Source organism: Rhinoraja longicauda, chromosome 8 (assembly GCF_053455715.1).
Source record: "Rhinoraja longicauda isolate Sanriku21f chromosome 8, sRhiLon1.1, whole genome shotgun sequence".
NCBI classification, from domain to species: domain Eukaryota; kingdom Metazoa; phylum Chordata; class Chondrichthyes; order Rajiformes; family Arhynchobatidae; genus Rhinoraja; species Rhinoraja longicauda.
In genome coordinates this window covers 20,729,425-20,745,805 of record NC_135960.1, presented here as the reverse complement: position 1 = coordinate 20,745,805, position 16,381 = coordinate 20,729,425, and the positions used below count along the sequence as shown (strand labels likewise).

The 16,381-nt window shown below is 41.8% G+C and overlaps 1 protein-coding gene across 1 annotated transcript in view; it reads right to left on the bottom strand.

The window, feature by feature from the left end:
* LOC144595762 (low-density lipoprotein receptor-related protein 1-like) overlaps positions 1-16,381 on the bottom strand; it is a 1,259,652-nt gene that overhangs the window by 611,209 nt on the left and 632,062 nt on the right. The window contains exon 9 of the mRNA XM_078403382.1: positions 3,519-3,708. Coding sequence (XP_078259508.1) covers positions 3,519-3,708 — 190 coding nt within the window. The remainder of the gene's footprint in view (positions 1-3,518; positions 3,709-16,381) is intronic.

Here is a 16,381-nt window from a genome sequence, read left to right as displayed (position 1 = left end):
TTTGAAGAATGAAGGGGGACCTCATTGAAAAATACAGAATTGTGAAAGGCTCGGATAGAGTGGATGTGGAGAGGATATCTGAGGTAAAAGAGCCATTAGGAGGCAGTGATCACAACATGATAAGTTTTACTCTGCAAATGGAAAGGCAGAAGGGAAAATCGGAAGTGTCGGTATTACAGTATAGCAAAGGGGATTACAGAGGCATGAGGCAGGAGCTGGCCAAAATTGATTGGAAGGAGGCCCTAGCAGGGAAGACGGTAGAACAGCAATGGCAGGTATTCCTGGGAATAATGCAGAGGTTGCAGGATCAATTTATTCCAAAGAGGTGGAAAGACTCTAAGGGGAGTAAGAGACACCTGTGGCTGACAAGGGAAGTCAGGGACAGCATAAAAATTAAGGAGAGGAAGTATAACATAGCAAAGAAGAGTGGGAAGACAGAGGATTGGGACTCTTTTAAAGAGCAACAAAAGTTAACTAAAAAGGCAATACGGGGAGAAAAGATGAGGTACGAGGGTAAACTAGCCAATAATATAAAGGAGGATAGCAAAAGTTTTTTTTTTAGGTACGTGAAGAGGAAAAAAATAGTCAAGGCAAATGTGGGTCCCTTGAAGACAGAAGCAGGGGAATTTATTATGGGGAACAAAGAAATGGCAGACGAGTTAAACCGTTACTTTGGATCTGTCTTCACTGAGGAAGATACACACAATCTCCCAAATGTTCTAGGGGCCGGAGAACCTAGGGTGATGGAGGAACTGAAGGAAATCCACATTAGGCAGGAAATGGTTTTGGGTAGACTGATGGGACTGAAGGCTGATAAATCCCCAGGGCCTGATGGTCTGCATCCCAGAGTACTTAAGGAGGTGGCTCTAGAAATAGTGGAAGCATTGGAGATCATTTTTCAATGTTCTATAGATTCAGGATCAGTTCCTGTGGATTGGTGGATAGCAAATGTTATCCCACTTTTTAAGAAAGGAGGGAGAGAGAAAACGGGTAATTATAGACCAGTTAGTCTGACATCAGTGGTGGGGAAGATGCTGGAGTCAATTATAAAAGACGAAATTGCTGAGCATTTGGATAGCAGTAACGGGATCATTCCGAGTCAGCATGGATTTACGAAGGGGAAATCATGCTTGACAAATCTACTGGAATTTTTTGAGGATGTAACTAGGAAAATTGACAAGGGAGAGTCAGTGGATGTGGTGTACCTCGACTTTCAGAAAGCCTTCGACAAGGTCCCACATAGGAGATTAGTGGGCAAAATTAGGGCACATGGTATTGGGGGTAGGGTACTGACATGGATAGAAAATTGGTTGACAGACAGAAAGCAAAGAGTGGGGATAAATGGGTCCCTTTCGGAATGGGAGGCAGTGACCAGTGGGGTACCGCAAGGTTCGGTGCTGGGACCCCAGCTATTTACGATATACATCAATGACTTAGACGAAGGGATTAAAAGTACCATTAGCAAATTTGCAGATGATACTAAGCTGGGGGGTAGTGTGAATTGTGAGGAAGATGCAATAAGGCTGCAGGGTGACTTGGACAGGTTGTGTGAGTGGGCGGATACATGGCAGATGCAGTTTAATGTAGATAAGTGTGAGGTTATTCACTTTGGAAGTAAGAATAGAAAGGCAGATTATTATCTGAATGGTGTCAAGTTAGGAGGAGGGGGAGTTCAACGAGATCTGGGTGTCCTAGTGCATCAGTCAATGAAAGGAAGCATGCAGGTACAGCAGGCAGTGAAGAAAGCCAATGGAATGTTGGCCTTCGTAACAAGAGGAGTTGAGTATAGGAGCAAAGAGGTCCTTCTACAGTTGTACCGGGCCCTGGTGAGACCGCACCTGGAGTACTGTGTGCAGTTTTGGTCTCCAAATTTGAGGAAGGATATTCTTGCTATGGAGGGCGTGCAGCGTAGGTTCACTAGGTTAATTCCCGGAATGGCGGGACTGTCGTATGTTGAAAGGCTGGAGCGATTGGGCTTGTATACACTGGAATTTAGAAGGATGAGGGGGGATCTTATTGAAACATATAAGATAATTAGCGGATTGGACACATTAGAGGCAGGAAACATGTTCCCAATGTTGGGGGAGTCCAGAACAAGGGGCCACAGTTTATGAGTAAGGGGTAGGCCATTTAGAACGGAGATGAGGAAGAACTTTTTCAGTCAGAGAGTGGTGAAGGTGTGGAATTCTCTGCCTCAGAAGGCAGTGGAGGCCAGTTCGTTGGATGCTTTCAAGAGAGAGCTGGATAGAGCTCTTAAGGATAGCGGAGTGAGGGGGTATGGGGAGAAGGCAGGAACGGGGTACTGATTGAGAGTGATCAGCCATGATCGCATTGAATGGCGGTGCTGGCTCGAAGGGCTGAATGGCCTACTCCTGCACCTATTGTCTATTGTCTATTGTGATGTTTCCACTAGTGGGAGAGTCTAGGATGAGAGGTCGTAGCCCAGGGATTAAAGGACTTTCTTTTAGGAAGGAGATGAGGAGAAATTTCTTTAGTCAGAGGGTAGTGAATCTATGGAATTCATTGCCACAGAAGGCTGAGGAGGCCAAGCCAGTGGATATTTTGAAGGCAGAAATAGATAGATTCTTGATTAATACAGGTGTTAGATGTTATGGAGAGAAGGCAGGAGAATGGGGTTAGGAGGAAACGATAGATCAGCCATGATTGAATGGCAGAGTAGACTTGATGGGCCGAATGGCTTAATGCGACTCCGATCCCTTATGACCTGATTATAATCCAGTGACAATGTAGTGTTTCCATATTCACCCCTACTAAAGAGTCGTGCTCTGTTCAAGTTCAATTACAAGCATTGTTATCAGTGATGCTGTCTTGTGAGTTCCTTTCCACTGTGAGAGGTACTGCAAATGCAGATTGGGAATGTGTTCTTGGTCACATATGTTACGTACATACCAAAGTAATAAAACACATGTCCAATATGTGGTCCTTTTCATTTCAACAAAATGGACTTTCAGAAGTGCATTCAAATATGCATACTTTACACTACAGGTCCATCATAGATTTTTTGGCACCTTTTTGGATTATCCATTTTGCCAGATGAAAAGAGGTCATGGACTTTGAGAGGAGTCCAATGGTACCCGAGTGGTAGGCCTAGGTCACCAGAGACCCAAGATACTGGCCTGCAAAGTCAGTCTCGGAAGTCGGCTATGGGAACAGATCTGCCTGCTCCGGACGGGCCGGAGTTCCTGAGCTTTGGGCACCGGGGGTAAAGTTGTCCCGCCGATCAGCCACGGAAGTCTCAATGAGGTTGAGATTGGCCACTTCACCTGGCCTAGGAGCTACATTTTCAGGGGAGACTTCCAGGGGAGTATTTCAAGTGTGCTGTCATAATTTTATTTTGTCCGGATTAAAGGAGGTGCCAGACCACCAGTTGCCGGACACTCGGCCATGGACCTGCACCAGGCAGTATGTATAATTGATGATAAATTTCTAACTAACAGAAAAGAACAAATTCGGAATGCATACAACCAGAAATTATACAATAAAATATATAGACTTACCCAATGGTTGTCTTAGTTTATGGTAGACATGTACAACTCCACCGTTCTCCAGTTTTGCTAGTGTTTGGACATCCGTGCCATTGAATCTGTTTATTTTAGTTATGCTTACTTTGTATTTTGCAGTGAAATTATCCAAGTTGATAGCATAAATGAAGTTTTCAAACACTGTCAAACTGTAGAGATGTCTAACCTGTAAATAAAAAGTGATTTAATATTGAAATTTGTTTGGACATCGTTGCATAATTTATTCATCCGTCCATTTTCAGATTAACAACAAGCCTCTTTTATATGACCATTACCATTGCAAAGATTAAGTTGAAGTTGTCTCCCACACTCATAAACACAGGCAGGAAAAAACATCCCGTCTTAGTGATTTTCCCCAACAATTTGGCTTGAAAGATATACCAGAAAAAATCTGAATTAATGACACGAAACAGCCAAAACCCCTTACCAATCCAAGTGAATGGAAACGACCTTCCCATAACTGAGGAGTTTATTTATCTTGGTAGTAAAGTCAGATACGATGGCGGAGCACAAAATGACATTAAGAACCGGCTAAACAAGGCTAGGAATGCTAAACAATGCATGGAGGTCCCAGCCATACAGCACCAAGACCAAGATGAAAATATATGGGAGTTGTGTCCTCTCCACCCTCTTATACAGCTCGGAATGCTGGATAATGACAGCGAGTGATATCAACCAGCTGTCAGTCTTCCATACTAAGAACCTGAGAAGAATCCTTAGAATATTTTGGCCAAACACCATATCCAACCAAGATCTCCTAGCTCAATGCCAGCAAGAGAGTTATGGATACCATCATCATGAGAAACCTCTGGAACTGGATTGGCCATATACTGAGAAGAGAACCAGACAGCATCCCAAGAATAGCCCTGCACTGGACACCAGAAGGGAAAAGGAAAAGAGGGAGACCCAAAACCACATGCCGTCGAACTGTAGAGGAGGAAATGAAAACTATGGAATTGACCTGGGGTAGTGTCCAGAAACTAGCCCAGAACAGACAGGAGTGGACGACCTTCGTTGTTGCCCTACATGCCAGGAGGCATAATGGGCAGTAAGTAAGATCCATTCTACATTTGGATGTACGAGCTTCGATGTAATATAGATTATTTAATTCAACCAATAAACTCACCTTCAAGTATCACTATGTGTTGTGCAAAAACAATAATTAAAAAACAAAATCAAATATGAAGTAGAAATGTTATTAAAAAAACTGATTGATTTTATAATTCATATTTATTTATTCAAACACAATTACTTCAATATAATTGCCTATCAGAAGAATTGCATGGCTAATTTCTGGAATGAAACAGTTTTGTGAAATTTCATGTCAGCAATGCAGCAAATCTGTTCCCAGCAGAAGTAAATATAACTGTTCAAAGAGAGCATGATTGGAGTAACGGCCACATTAATTCACTTATCTTCTTTGGCACATGAAACAGACGTTTGCAGCAACAGAAGTATCTCATTCCACACCTCTCCACACCTCTCCACACCTCCCCCATCTCCCCCCACACCCTCCACCCCCCATCCCCCCCCCCCCCCCCCCCACCCACCCCTTGAACATTGACTCTGTGGGCCTGCAAATTATTCTCCCCCACTTTCCTTTAATACCTCACTTACCTCAATAATAAATTGGACTAGACTGAAAACACCGATGAGCTATACAGAAAGGGCCAGAGCTAAGGAGACTCAGGTCCTTTGGGGTGCAGGGGGCACTCCTAAGGACCTTCTACAACACAGTGGTTGCATCAGCCATTTTATATGGAGCGGTCCGCTGGAGCAGCAGCATCTCAGCGGCGGAAGGGAAGAGACTCGACAAGCTGGTCAGGAAGGCCAGCTCTCTCCTGGGTTGCCCCCTCGACTCAGTGCAGGTGGTGGGAGAGAGGAGGACGATGGCAACGTTAACATCGCTGCTGGACAACGGCTCCCACCCCATGCAGGACACTGTCACTGCACTGAGTAGCTCCTTCAGCGACAGACTCCTTCACCCCAAGTGCGTGAAGGAGAGATATAGGAGGTCCTTCCTTCCCGCTGCTGTGAGACTGCACAACCAGCACTGCTCCCAGCAGACAAGTCAACAATAACAGCTAAGAACACACGGAAACTGATGACAATTTATGTATCTTTTATTTATAATGAATGATCTCTTGCTCTCTTGCTATCCACTTTGCTACTGTAACACTGCAAATTTCCCCGGTGTGGGACGAATAAAGGAATATATTATTATTAATATTTTTTGTTACCTGCCCACATAAAGAGGTGACATCTTATAGCCAAATAACCTCCAGATCATCTTTAGGAAATAGGAGGAAACCTGTCCAGTGACAGGGGGAATTCCACATGAATATCACCCAAAATACAGGATTGAAACAGGATGCCTGGAACTGTGAGGCAGCAGCATTAACTGTGTCTTCCCTTTAACATGAATTATTTGACAACTGTAGGAAAATTATCTCAAAAGTTCCCTGAAATAGATGAAGATCTGAATGGAGTTTCAACTATTGACCTTCATTCTATGGATACAAGAGAATGGAAAGGGAATAAAATTTGCAGGAACAGGATATGCTACCATAAAATAAAATGAGGCTGTTTCTGTTACTCATCCTCTTTCTTTCCCCCATCTTAAAAAATAATGCTTGTTCAATGAAATAAAGCATCTACTATCAGGACAACAGCTGAGAGATAATGATCTAAACGCTAATCTGAGTCTGCAGCCCAGCAGTAAATGCTTCACAGATCTCTATGGACATTAAATAGGATGGGTTCCAACTAACAATTTGTGAGGGAGAGCATTGTTATTTTTCTAATATGTGTGCAGTGGGGCTGACTGGAGGAACGGTACTCCCCACAGACCAATAATTATAAGTGGAATCAGAATATGGTTGGGTTACTCACTTTCAGCCAGTGGAACAGCCCTTAAATGACATTGATAAAATGTAATTTCTGCTCGCTTCGGCCAGATACAGGTCTGCCACCAATTTTCCGGCAACTGATGGTCCAGCCCCTCCTTTAATCTGGATAAAATTACGAGAGTGGACTGGAAATTGCCCCCAGAAGTCCCCCAAAAACGTAGCGTCAAGACCAGGTAAGGTGGCCAATCTCCACTTTATCGGGACTTCCGCAGCTCTCGGCAGTTTGAATTTTCTCTTTCTGGCCGAAGCGAGCAGAAATATTTCCACAGCGACTTCCATCGCTGGACTTAGCGGCTGGTGTCTCAATCCCTAGGTGGTCCAGGTGGACCGTTCTAGTACCATTGGAATCCTCGGAGTCTGTGACCTCCATTGGTCTGGCAAAATGATTAATCTAGAAAGGCACTGGAAACAAGAGTGCTGGAAAATCGGATAATAACCTATATTACATGTGTTTTTTTTCCAATATTTATATATTTCTTTCTCTATACATTTTAGAACAATTTCCCATTTTTTAAATAAAATTCCCCAATGACAAATTTACCAGTGTAACTTTGAAGGTGAATTTTAAAGAAGCCAATAAGTAAAAAGTTTAATTTAGTTTAGTTTTGAAATACAGTGTGTAAACAGGCCCTTTTGGCCCATCAAGTCCATGCCGACCAGCAATCCCCATATACTGGTTCAATTTGGAACAATTGGGACAATTTACAGAAGCCAATTAACCTACAAGTTTGCACGTCTTTGGAATGTGGGAGGAAACTGGGGCACCCAGAGCGACAGGGAGAACAGACAAACTCAGAGTCAGGATCAAACCTGGGTCTCTGGTGCTGCAAGGCAGCAACTCTACTGCCATGCCACTTTGGCACAGCCTTAAATCACAATTCACATCAGATGTACATGTGTAAGAAGGAACTGCAGATGCTGGTTTAAACCAAAGATAGACACAAAAAGCTGGAGGAACTCAGCAGGACAGGGAGCATCTCTGGAGAGAAGGAATGGGTGATGATTCGGGTCGAGAACCTTCTTCAGACTTCAGGTGAAGGTGACATATTGCATGTTTGCCTTTGTAGATTGGGACATAGAATATAAAATTTGAGATGCTATTTTGCAACTTTGCAAAATGCTGGTTAGAACACACTTGGATTATTGTGTTCAGCTTTGGCTGTCACATTCGAGGAATAATGTGGTTACACTGGTGAGAATACAGCAAGTTTCACAAGGACGCTGCTTGTTTTAGAGGAATTTAATTATGGTAAGAGATTGAATAGTCTGGGCTTGTTTTCCCTGGAACAAAAGAGGCTGAGGGATGACGTGATAACATTATAAGAGGCCCAGATATGGTAGACTGTCAGAATCTTTTCCTAATGGTTGAGGTATCAAAAACAAGTAGGCATTAGTTTAAGGTAATGAGTTTTAAAAGGTATTTGAGGGGAATGTTTTATTTCCACACTAAGAACGATTGTTATGGGAGCTCGCTGCCAGAAGTGGTAGAGTTAGATACAAGCACTATGTTTAAGAAACATTTAGACATGGACTGAAATAGGCAAGAAATAGGAGGGTGTGGATTTAGTGAACCCAAATGGGATTAGTGCAGATGTGGTGGGTCAAATGGCCCATTTCTGTCCTGGTCAATCTCTGACTCTATAACCTTCCCTACAAAAATATTCCTCCTCATCTCAATCTTAAAAGGATAGCCTTAATTTCTGAAATGATGTCCCCTCATACAATATTCCTCCACCTGAGATCATTTCAGCATCCACCCTGAATATCATCCTTACAAACTAATGGTTGAATAGAAACTCCTCCTATTCTTTCAAAATCTAATGACTAAAGGTCCAAACAGCATAAGCTTTTTCAAGATAGTTCTCTTTTGCCTGGTATTGATTATTTTTCGTATTTATTCAGTTTATCAGGATGCTGATGATGCTGACATTGACAGTATTTAATGCTCATCCTAAATTGCTTGAGGGGGTGGGTTTGAGCCATCTTCTTCAACATTATTGGTGAAAGTTCTACCACAGTGGGCCAGAATTTAGACGTACTGGTAATGAAGGACTGGGAATATATTTCCATATTTGAATATTGTGCAATTTGGTAGGATTCTACTTGTGTTAGTTGTTCCCATACACCTACCTCCTTAAAACTCTTTGGAGATATATTTCACAGGTGCTGTCAGTGTGACCCATGTGAGTAGATTACAGGACATTTTTTGGATGCAATGCACAGTGACCACTGTGCACTGGCAGTGGTGAGAATGAATATTTAGAATGGTGAATGTCGTGCCATTCAAACAAGCAGCTTGGTGTGGGATGATTTCAGCTTTCAAGAGTGTGGTTGGCTCTAATGTGCTCTTGGTGTGACAGTATTGAGTTCAGGTCCAGTTGATTTTATGGTCAATGTGCATCACACTGCCCCTAATACCTCTCCAAGACAAGCATACCCTTCGTAAACTACTTTCATGATTTTCCTCCTTACAATATACTCAATGACACTTGACAAATGTTACTTCCTTATTCCAAGTGCATGGCACTCCATATTTATGAAATTGGTTCCACAGAGGCAGAGAGATTGTTCAACGGTAATTACTGCTCTGCTGGGGACACACTTACATCTTATTACACAAGAGTGCCAATTTCATTGGCTATTTTGCAGCAGGAATGCTGCAAAGAAAATGTGCAATGAATTAAATGCATGCAAAGTAAGCTTGTTCCTCCACAAGTTATCACTGAAAACACTGATAAGATTTCTCATTTGGTTGATTAGGGATGCCAGGATCTGATGAATTGACCTTGAGGATTATTCAGTCACTGTGATATACTTTCTCAATTTGCACGGAATTTACAATCTGATACTCCCTGTTCGAGATCCAGCAAAGGTGAAGTTATCAAACTGTTGAAGACTCAAGCAGACTGAAAGATGCTTAGACTGTAAACCAAGAAGTAATTATCTTTAAATAACCTTGTGCTTGACCTTTGGTTCCATGCAGATTTGAAACTGTAACAAAGCTAACTAACAATGTCACTATCATTATATCTTGAAAGTATGGCTCATTCTGTGAATACTGGTGTTCTTTGTTTTTATTTGTTTTCGGTCATAAGGAATAGAAGTAGAATTAGGCCATTCGACCCATCAAGTCTACTCTGCCATTTAATCACAGCTGATCTATCTCTCCCTTCTAACACCAGCCTCTTGTTCAGCTTCTTGGGGAAAAAATGGCTCATTGTTGCATTCGATACAGCAGATATTCTCACAGTCCTTCACTTCAATTAATAATTTATTGTGAACGAATGTGTACCTCACTAAAAATCCTTAAATAGTTTGACTAAAAATACCAGAGAATGACATGCACCATATAACAGTACAACATAGGAACTGCTCCTTTCGCCCATGATGTTGAGGCCAACCATGGTGCCAAATTAAATAAATCTGCCATCTGCCTGCCCATGATCTATGTTCCTCCATTCTTTGCATGTTCAAATGCCCATCCAAATACCTCTTAAATTTCATTATCATGTCTGTTTCTACCATCATCACTATCCCCATCCCCTACCTGTGGCACCAACCACTCTCTTTGTAAAAATGTGCCATACACATCTCTTTTAAACTTTCCTCCTGTCATCTTAGGCAATGTCCGTGAGAATTTTATTATTCCATCCTGGGAAAAAGACTGACTATTTACCCTAACAATGCATCTCATCATTTTATATGTTTCTGTCAGGTTACCCCCCAGCCTCCAATACTTAATAAAAACACTTTACTGAGGAAATTATATTGTAAGCAATATTTACATATTAATTGAGCAAAATATCTTGTTGAAGATTATACTTGGACAATTCCTAGGATTACAAAAAGTTCAGACTGGACAGAAGCAGAGCCATGTTTAATTCACTTGGCTTTTAATTCTGCTTTCACAAAACAATAGAACCACCATTGTTTGCTGTAGATCCACATCATACTAACTTTCTTCTTGTCTAACAAAGTTATGTCTTTTGAGAATTTATTTCTTGCAGTTCAAGTAATGAGCTCTGGTGACTTAGTGTTCAGTGAGGCAAAAATCAATATGCATCTAAGTTGTCAAGTGGCTGTGAGTTAGGAAAAGCTAAATGTTGTAAATATTTATGCATAGGTTCCCTGTCAGATGGAATTTTGTGGAATAAAATATAGAAATCCACTATGGACCTGGAAATGATTAAAGTTGTTTAGAACTAAACCCTCTCAAAACTAAGTTGTCTCTCTTTCCCATCCCTAGCAAAGGAGCTTGGAGCTTGGAGCTCAGAGCAGAAATGCAAACTTGAAAGTTGAGAATCTCCAGCGTTTTATCTCATATTTCCAATACCTTTTTTTGCACAGAAATGCGGGACTTTACATCGCTGGTGCGGCTCGACTGCGGGACTTAACATCGCCCGGTGCAGCTCGGCTGCGGGACTTAACATCGCCCGGTGCGGCTCGGCTGCGGGTCTTTTCATCGCTGGTGCGGCTCGACTGCGGGACTTAACATCGCCCGGTGCGGCTCGACCACGGGACTTAACATCGCCCGGTGTGGCTCGGCCACGGGACTTAACATCGCTGTAGCGGCTCGACCACGGGACTTTACATCGCCCGGTGCGGCTCGGCCACTGGACTTAGCTGCGCAAGGCTTGGTCGCGGGCCTTTCATCGCCCGGTTCGGCCGCGGGACGTTTCAGCGCCCGGTGCGGGGACTGTGCGGGTCGGTCGGGGACGAGCTGTCTGTCCGTGGGCGTGGGGAAGAGAGTGGAAGTTTTGTTGCCTCCATCACAGTGAGGGGGTGTTTGGAGTCACTGTGATGGACGTTTGTGTTGGGGTTATGTGTCTTGTGTTCTTTTTTTCTATGACTGCTATGTAGTTTCGTTCGGTACTTCGGTGCCGAACGACAAATAAAGCTCTGTTATACTGTTATACTGTTATATATGTGTATTATCTGCGAACTTTCCCAGTTTTAACATGATTTCACAGGCTGCTTTCACACTGACTACCTGATGCAACTGTATTGCAAATATTTCAAGGCTGGGGAAAAGAATATCATCATTGAAATGCACATGCTTGAATATTTGGAGGAAAAATTAATTACCGAAAACAGGTTTTCACTTCCCTTTCCCACCATTCCAAATTGAACACTCAAATATTTTTTGTCAACTCTCACACACCTTTGCACGATACAGGTAAAACAAAATATAGTTTCCATTGAGATCAGATGAAAAATGCATATGCATCAAGCAAATCTTTTCATTGAGAAAAATAGAAAAAGAGAACATGGGTACCTTGTATTCATCAGGTAAACTGTGATATTTGGTGTGGAACATATTGTCAAAAATTCACATTATTCTGGAAAGTGAATTGAAGCTGTTGGGTCTCTTTTTTAATTATTTATTTAGCCTTCGTTGGACAATATATATCTGCGTCAACACTATATCACATCCGCACAGAATTTTGTCCAAGTCCCACCCTTCAGTAGAAATGACAGGGTAAGTCCAGGACAGATTTTTGTGACAAGCTACAGTCAATTCTACTACATTGGCAAATATAGATGGTTCAGTGAATCAATCATCCAGTCTATAAGAGCTAAAGGAATTCATTATCTTTGGGAGGCAACAATATTTATAAGTTTTGAGGTCCTGGTGAGACCGCACCTGGAGTACTGTGTGCAGTTTTGGTCTCCAAATTTGAGGAAGGATATTCTTGCTATTGAGGGCGTGCAGCGTAGGTTCACTAGGTTGATTCCCGGAATGGCGGGACTGTCGTATGTTGAAAGGCTGGAGCAATTAGGCTTATATACACTGGAATTTAGAAGGATGAGGGGGGATCTTATTGAAACATATAAGATAATCAGGGATTGGACACATTAGAGGCAGGAAACATGTTCCCAATGTTGGGGGAGTCCAGAACAAGGGGCCACAGTTTAAGAATAAGGGGTAGGCCATTTAGAACGGAGATGAGGAAGAACTTTTTCAGTCAGAGAGTGGTGAGGGTGTGGAATTCTCTGCCTCAGAAGGCAGTGGAGGCCAGTTCGTTGGATGCTTTCAAGAGAGAGCTGGATAGAGCTCTTAAGGATAGCGGAGTGAGGGGGTATGGGGAGAAGGTAGGAACGGGGTACTGATTGAGAGTGATCAGCCATGATCGCATTGAATGGCGGTGCTGGCTCGAAGGGCTGAATGGCCTACTCCTGCACCTATTGTCTATTGTCTATTGTCTATTGATTAGACCGAAATTGCACACAATACTCCAGGTGCAGTCTCAACAGTGGCTCTTAACATTCACGAGGGAAAGAGTAAGGAATATACCCTTTCAGTTATATTTCTCAACAGGATTTCTCATGAAAGATATATAGAGAGCTCTGCTAGAGTTGTCTACTTTCTGTTCACACTGTTCAAATGTTGTTCATAAGTCACAGGAGCCATTAGGCCCATCATGTCTACTCTGCCATTCAATCATGGTTGATCTATCTTTCCCTCTTAACCCCATTCTGCTGCCTTCTCCCCATAACCCTTGACTCCCTTATCCATCTGTCAATCTCTGCATTACAAATACCCAATGACTTTGTAAGTTTATGTTTATCAGTGATAGGTACAGAATTACGCCATTTGGGCCATCAAGTCTACTCCATCATTCAATCAGGCTGATCTATCTCTCCTAATCCCATTCTCCTGCCTTTCCCCCATAACCTCTGACACCTGTTCTAATCAAGAATCTATCTATTTCTGCCTCTAAATTCCTTCTCATCTTCCTAAAAGGAACATCCTTTAATTCCCAGGCTCTATAGTCTGGTCCTAGACTCTCCCACTATTGGAAACATCCTCTCCATATCCACTCATCCAAGCCTTTCACTGTTTGGTAAATTTCAATGAGGTCCCCCCCTCATCCTTCTAAACTCCAGTGAATACAGGCCCAGTGCAGTCTAACGCTCATCATTTGTCAATCTAATCATCCCACGATAATTCTCGTAAACCTCCTTTGGATCCCCTCCAACACCAGCCCATTCTTCCTCAGGTATGAATCCCAAAACTGCTCCCAACATACCAAACACAATCTGAACAGTGCCTAAAAAAGCTTCAGCATTGCATCCCTCTTTTTATACTCTAGTCCTCCAAAAATAAATAAATAACTGCATTTGCCTTTTTTACTACCGATTCAACTTGCAAATTAACCTTTTGGGAATCCTGCACTAACATTCCAAAATCTTTGTGCACCTTCGATTTCTAAATGAGTAGGAAGAAACTGCAGATGCTGGGCAAAAATACACTGAAGATAGACACAAAATGTTAGAGTAACTCAGAGAGACTTGCAGCATGTCTGGAAAGCAGGAATGGGTGATGTTTTGTGTCGAGATCCTTCTAAATCCGAGATTTCTAAATCCTCTCCCCATTTAGAAAGTTGTCTATTCCCCTATTCCTGCTCCCAAAATGCATGACTGAACACTTGGCCATATTGTATTCCATCAGCCACTCCTTTACCCACTCTCCCGACCTCCCCAAGTCCTTCTGCAGATTCCTTGCTTTCTCTACGCTATCTGCCCCTCCACCTATCTTCATATCATCTGCAAAGTTGCCCACAAAGCCTTCAGTTCCCTCATCCAATTCATTAATATACAAAGTGAAGAGTCACAGCCCCAACACTGACCCCTGCGGAACTTCATTAGTCACTGGAAGCCAACCAGAACAAAAAACCATTTATTCGCCATCTTTGCCTTTTGCCAATCAGTCAGCCTTCTAAGCATGCTAGCATCTTCCCTCTAATACCATGGGCTCTCATCTTCTTTAGCAGTTGTTAACAGAGAATATGGGGCTTAGGAAAGGAGAATTTACACTATCGTGTTGCTTAATACTCAGAATGCAACGGTAAGGGATGAGAGTGCCAATTGAAGCAATATTAAAAAGAGCATTATATATTTAAATTTGTATGACTAACAGTGTAACATTACTGTAATGTCCAGGTTCAGGAACAACAACTTCACAACAATTATCCAGCTATTGAACACCATGAATTCCAACTAAACTACAAACTAAGAACTGCCTGGGTTTCACTAGGGACATTGGCCTTTGTTTTGGGTTTTTTGCACTATATTGTTTTGTTTTAATTTATTTTTGTTTGTTTACTATATTATCAATTGAATACTGAGTTTACAAACCTGTTCTGCTGCTGCTTCAAGAAATAATTTAATTGTTCTCTTTCAGAACATATGATGATAAACACTTTTGACTCTTGCCTTGACTTGAACTGCTGTGTTGGGAACCTCATTGAAAAAACCCTGACTTCTATTTGTGTCCCCTTACAATAACTTAGCCATGACTCAGTTTGGAGAAACCGCATACCAGGCTTGCGTTGGAAGGTTGAGGTTAACATTACTATCTGTCAGCGATGATATGCAGTTAAGAGACCATAGGTTTCAAGTTGTCTGATAACACAAGTGGTGCCAATCCCCAACAACATCCTCTGTGCACCTTTCTTGCTGCAACACAGACCTGAAACCCACACCACAACAGGTCATCTCATTCTGACATTCAACACCACCCTCAACACCATCCACACTGATCAGGGGGTAACTCTTTACGACAAGTGCATCAAGGGATCACCAGTAAGGGCACCAGTATTCAACGAATTAATGATACTTCATTGTCACATGTACCTTGGTATAGCAAAATGCTTTGTTTTGCATTCAACCCAGTAAAATCATACAGCAGACCTCACCTAAGCAGTACACAAGAGTCACCACGTTACTGGCGCCGACAAAGTTACAAAAAGTTCATTGAGTAGTTTAATCTGCTTACAGTATGCTGCTTACTGACCAGAGCAGAAATGTGTACATTTCTGGACTTACTGTATTTGTTAATGCTAAATTAAAGGGAATTGTAAAAATGCCACTTGAATGATATTATAACGATAGGTTGGCACAGTGGCGCAGTGGTAGAGTTGCTGCCTTTTGCGATTTTTCAGATTTTATCAATTCTTAAATATTTTAAGTTTTGATATTCTAATAAGTTTTAGTAGTTTTCATATTGTGTTTCTCTAAATGTCACAAACATTCAAATGCTGAGGTAGTGTATAAAGTGTTCTTGGTGGAATTGCACTTTGTCCTATCCACCAATCATGTGATCCCATTACATCGAGCAAGGTCCTGTCAGTGAATGGGGATGAGCCTTTCTGACAAGATCCTGCAAGTGAGAACAATCCGAATATTTTTTGTGGTTCGTTTTCAACTTTGCTCAGCACCATGCTACTTAAATACTTTCTAACATTACACAAACTGAGAAGAAGATGCAGCTTAGAGGATGATACTGCATCACAAATGAGCACTGGACATAATATGAGTGGGTACCATCTATTTTCCAGATATCCACTCAAAAGGAAGATTGCCAGATTGCTAATGAGGTGACACATTTCCGTCTCCAAAGCAACCCGAAGGATAATTAGCTTTCTCTAAAAATAATCTGCATACGACCCATATTTTAAAACATAATCTTTTAAGTGGGTGTAGAAAATCCAACTTCAAAATCAGCAGATGGCACATAGCTTGAAATACACCAACAGTGTGGGAGAAAGTTGAGAATCAGGAGAGTACTGACAAACTGGAGAGTGGAGCAAATATTTGGCAAATGAAGTCTGATGTAGAGAAAGACAAGGTGATCTATTTCATTGGGCAAAATAATTTTTAAAAGAAAAATTGTAAAGTGGTGCGGAAATAGACACGGTTCACATTAAAAAAAAATCTGTGGATTGATTTGAGAATAATAATAAACAACAAACAACTTGTTTTACCATGCACCAAAAAATAACTGATGTTAATGATTTTAGACCTCAGTTGAGGCATTATATCCCATTTTGGGCAAGATCTTATTGATTTTAAATATGTGGACTACACAAACAAAACAAATAGGTCTCTTTCACATCAAGGTGAACGATAAATTTCACTTTGACCCGA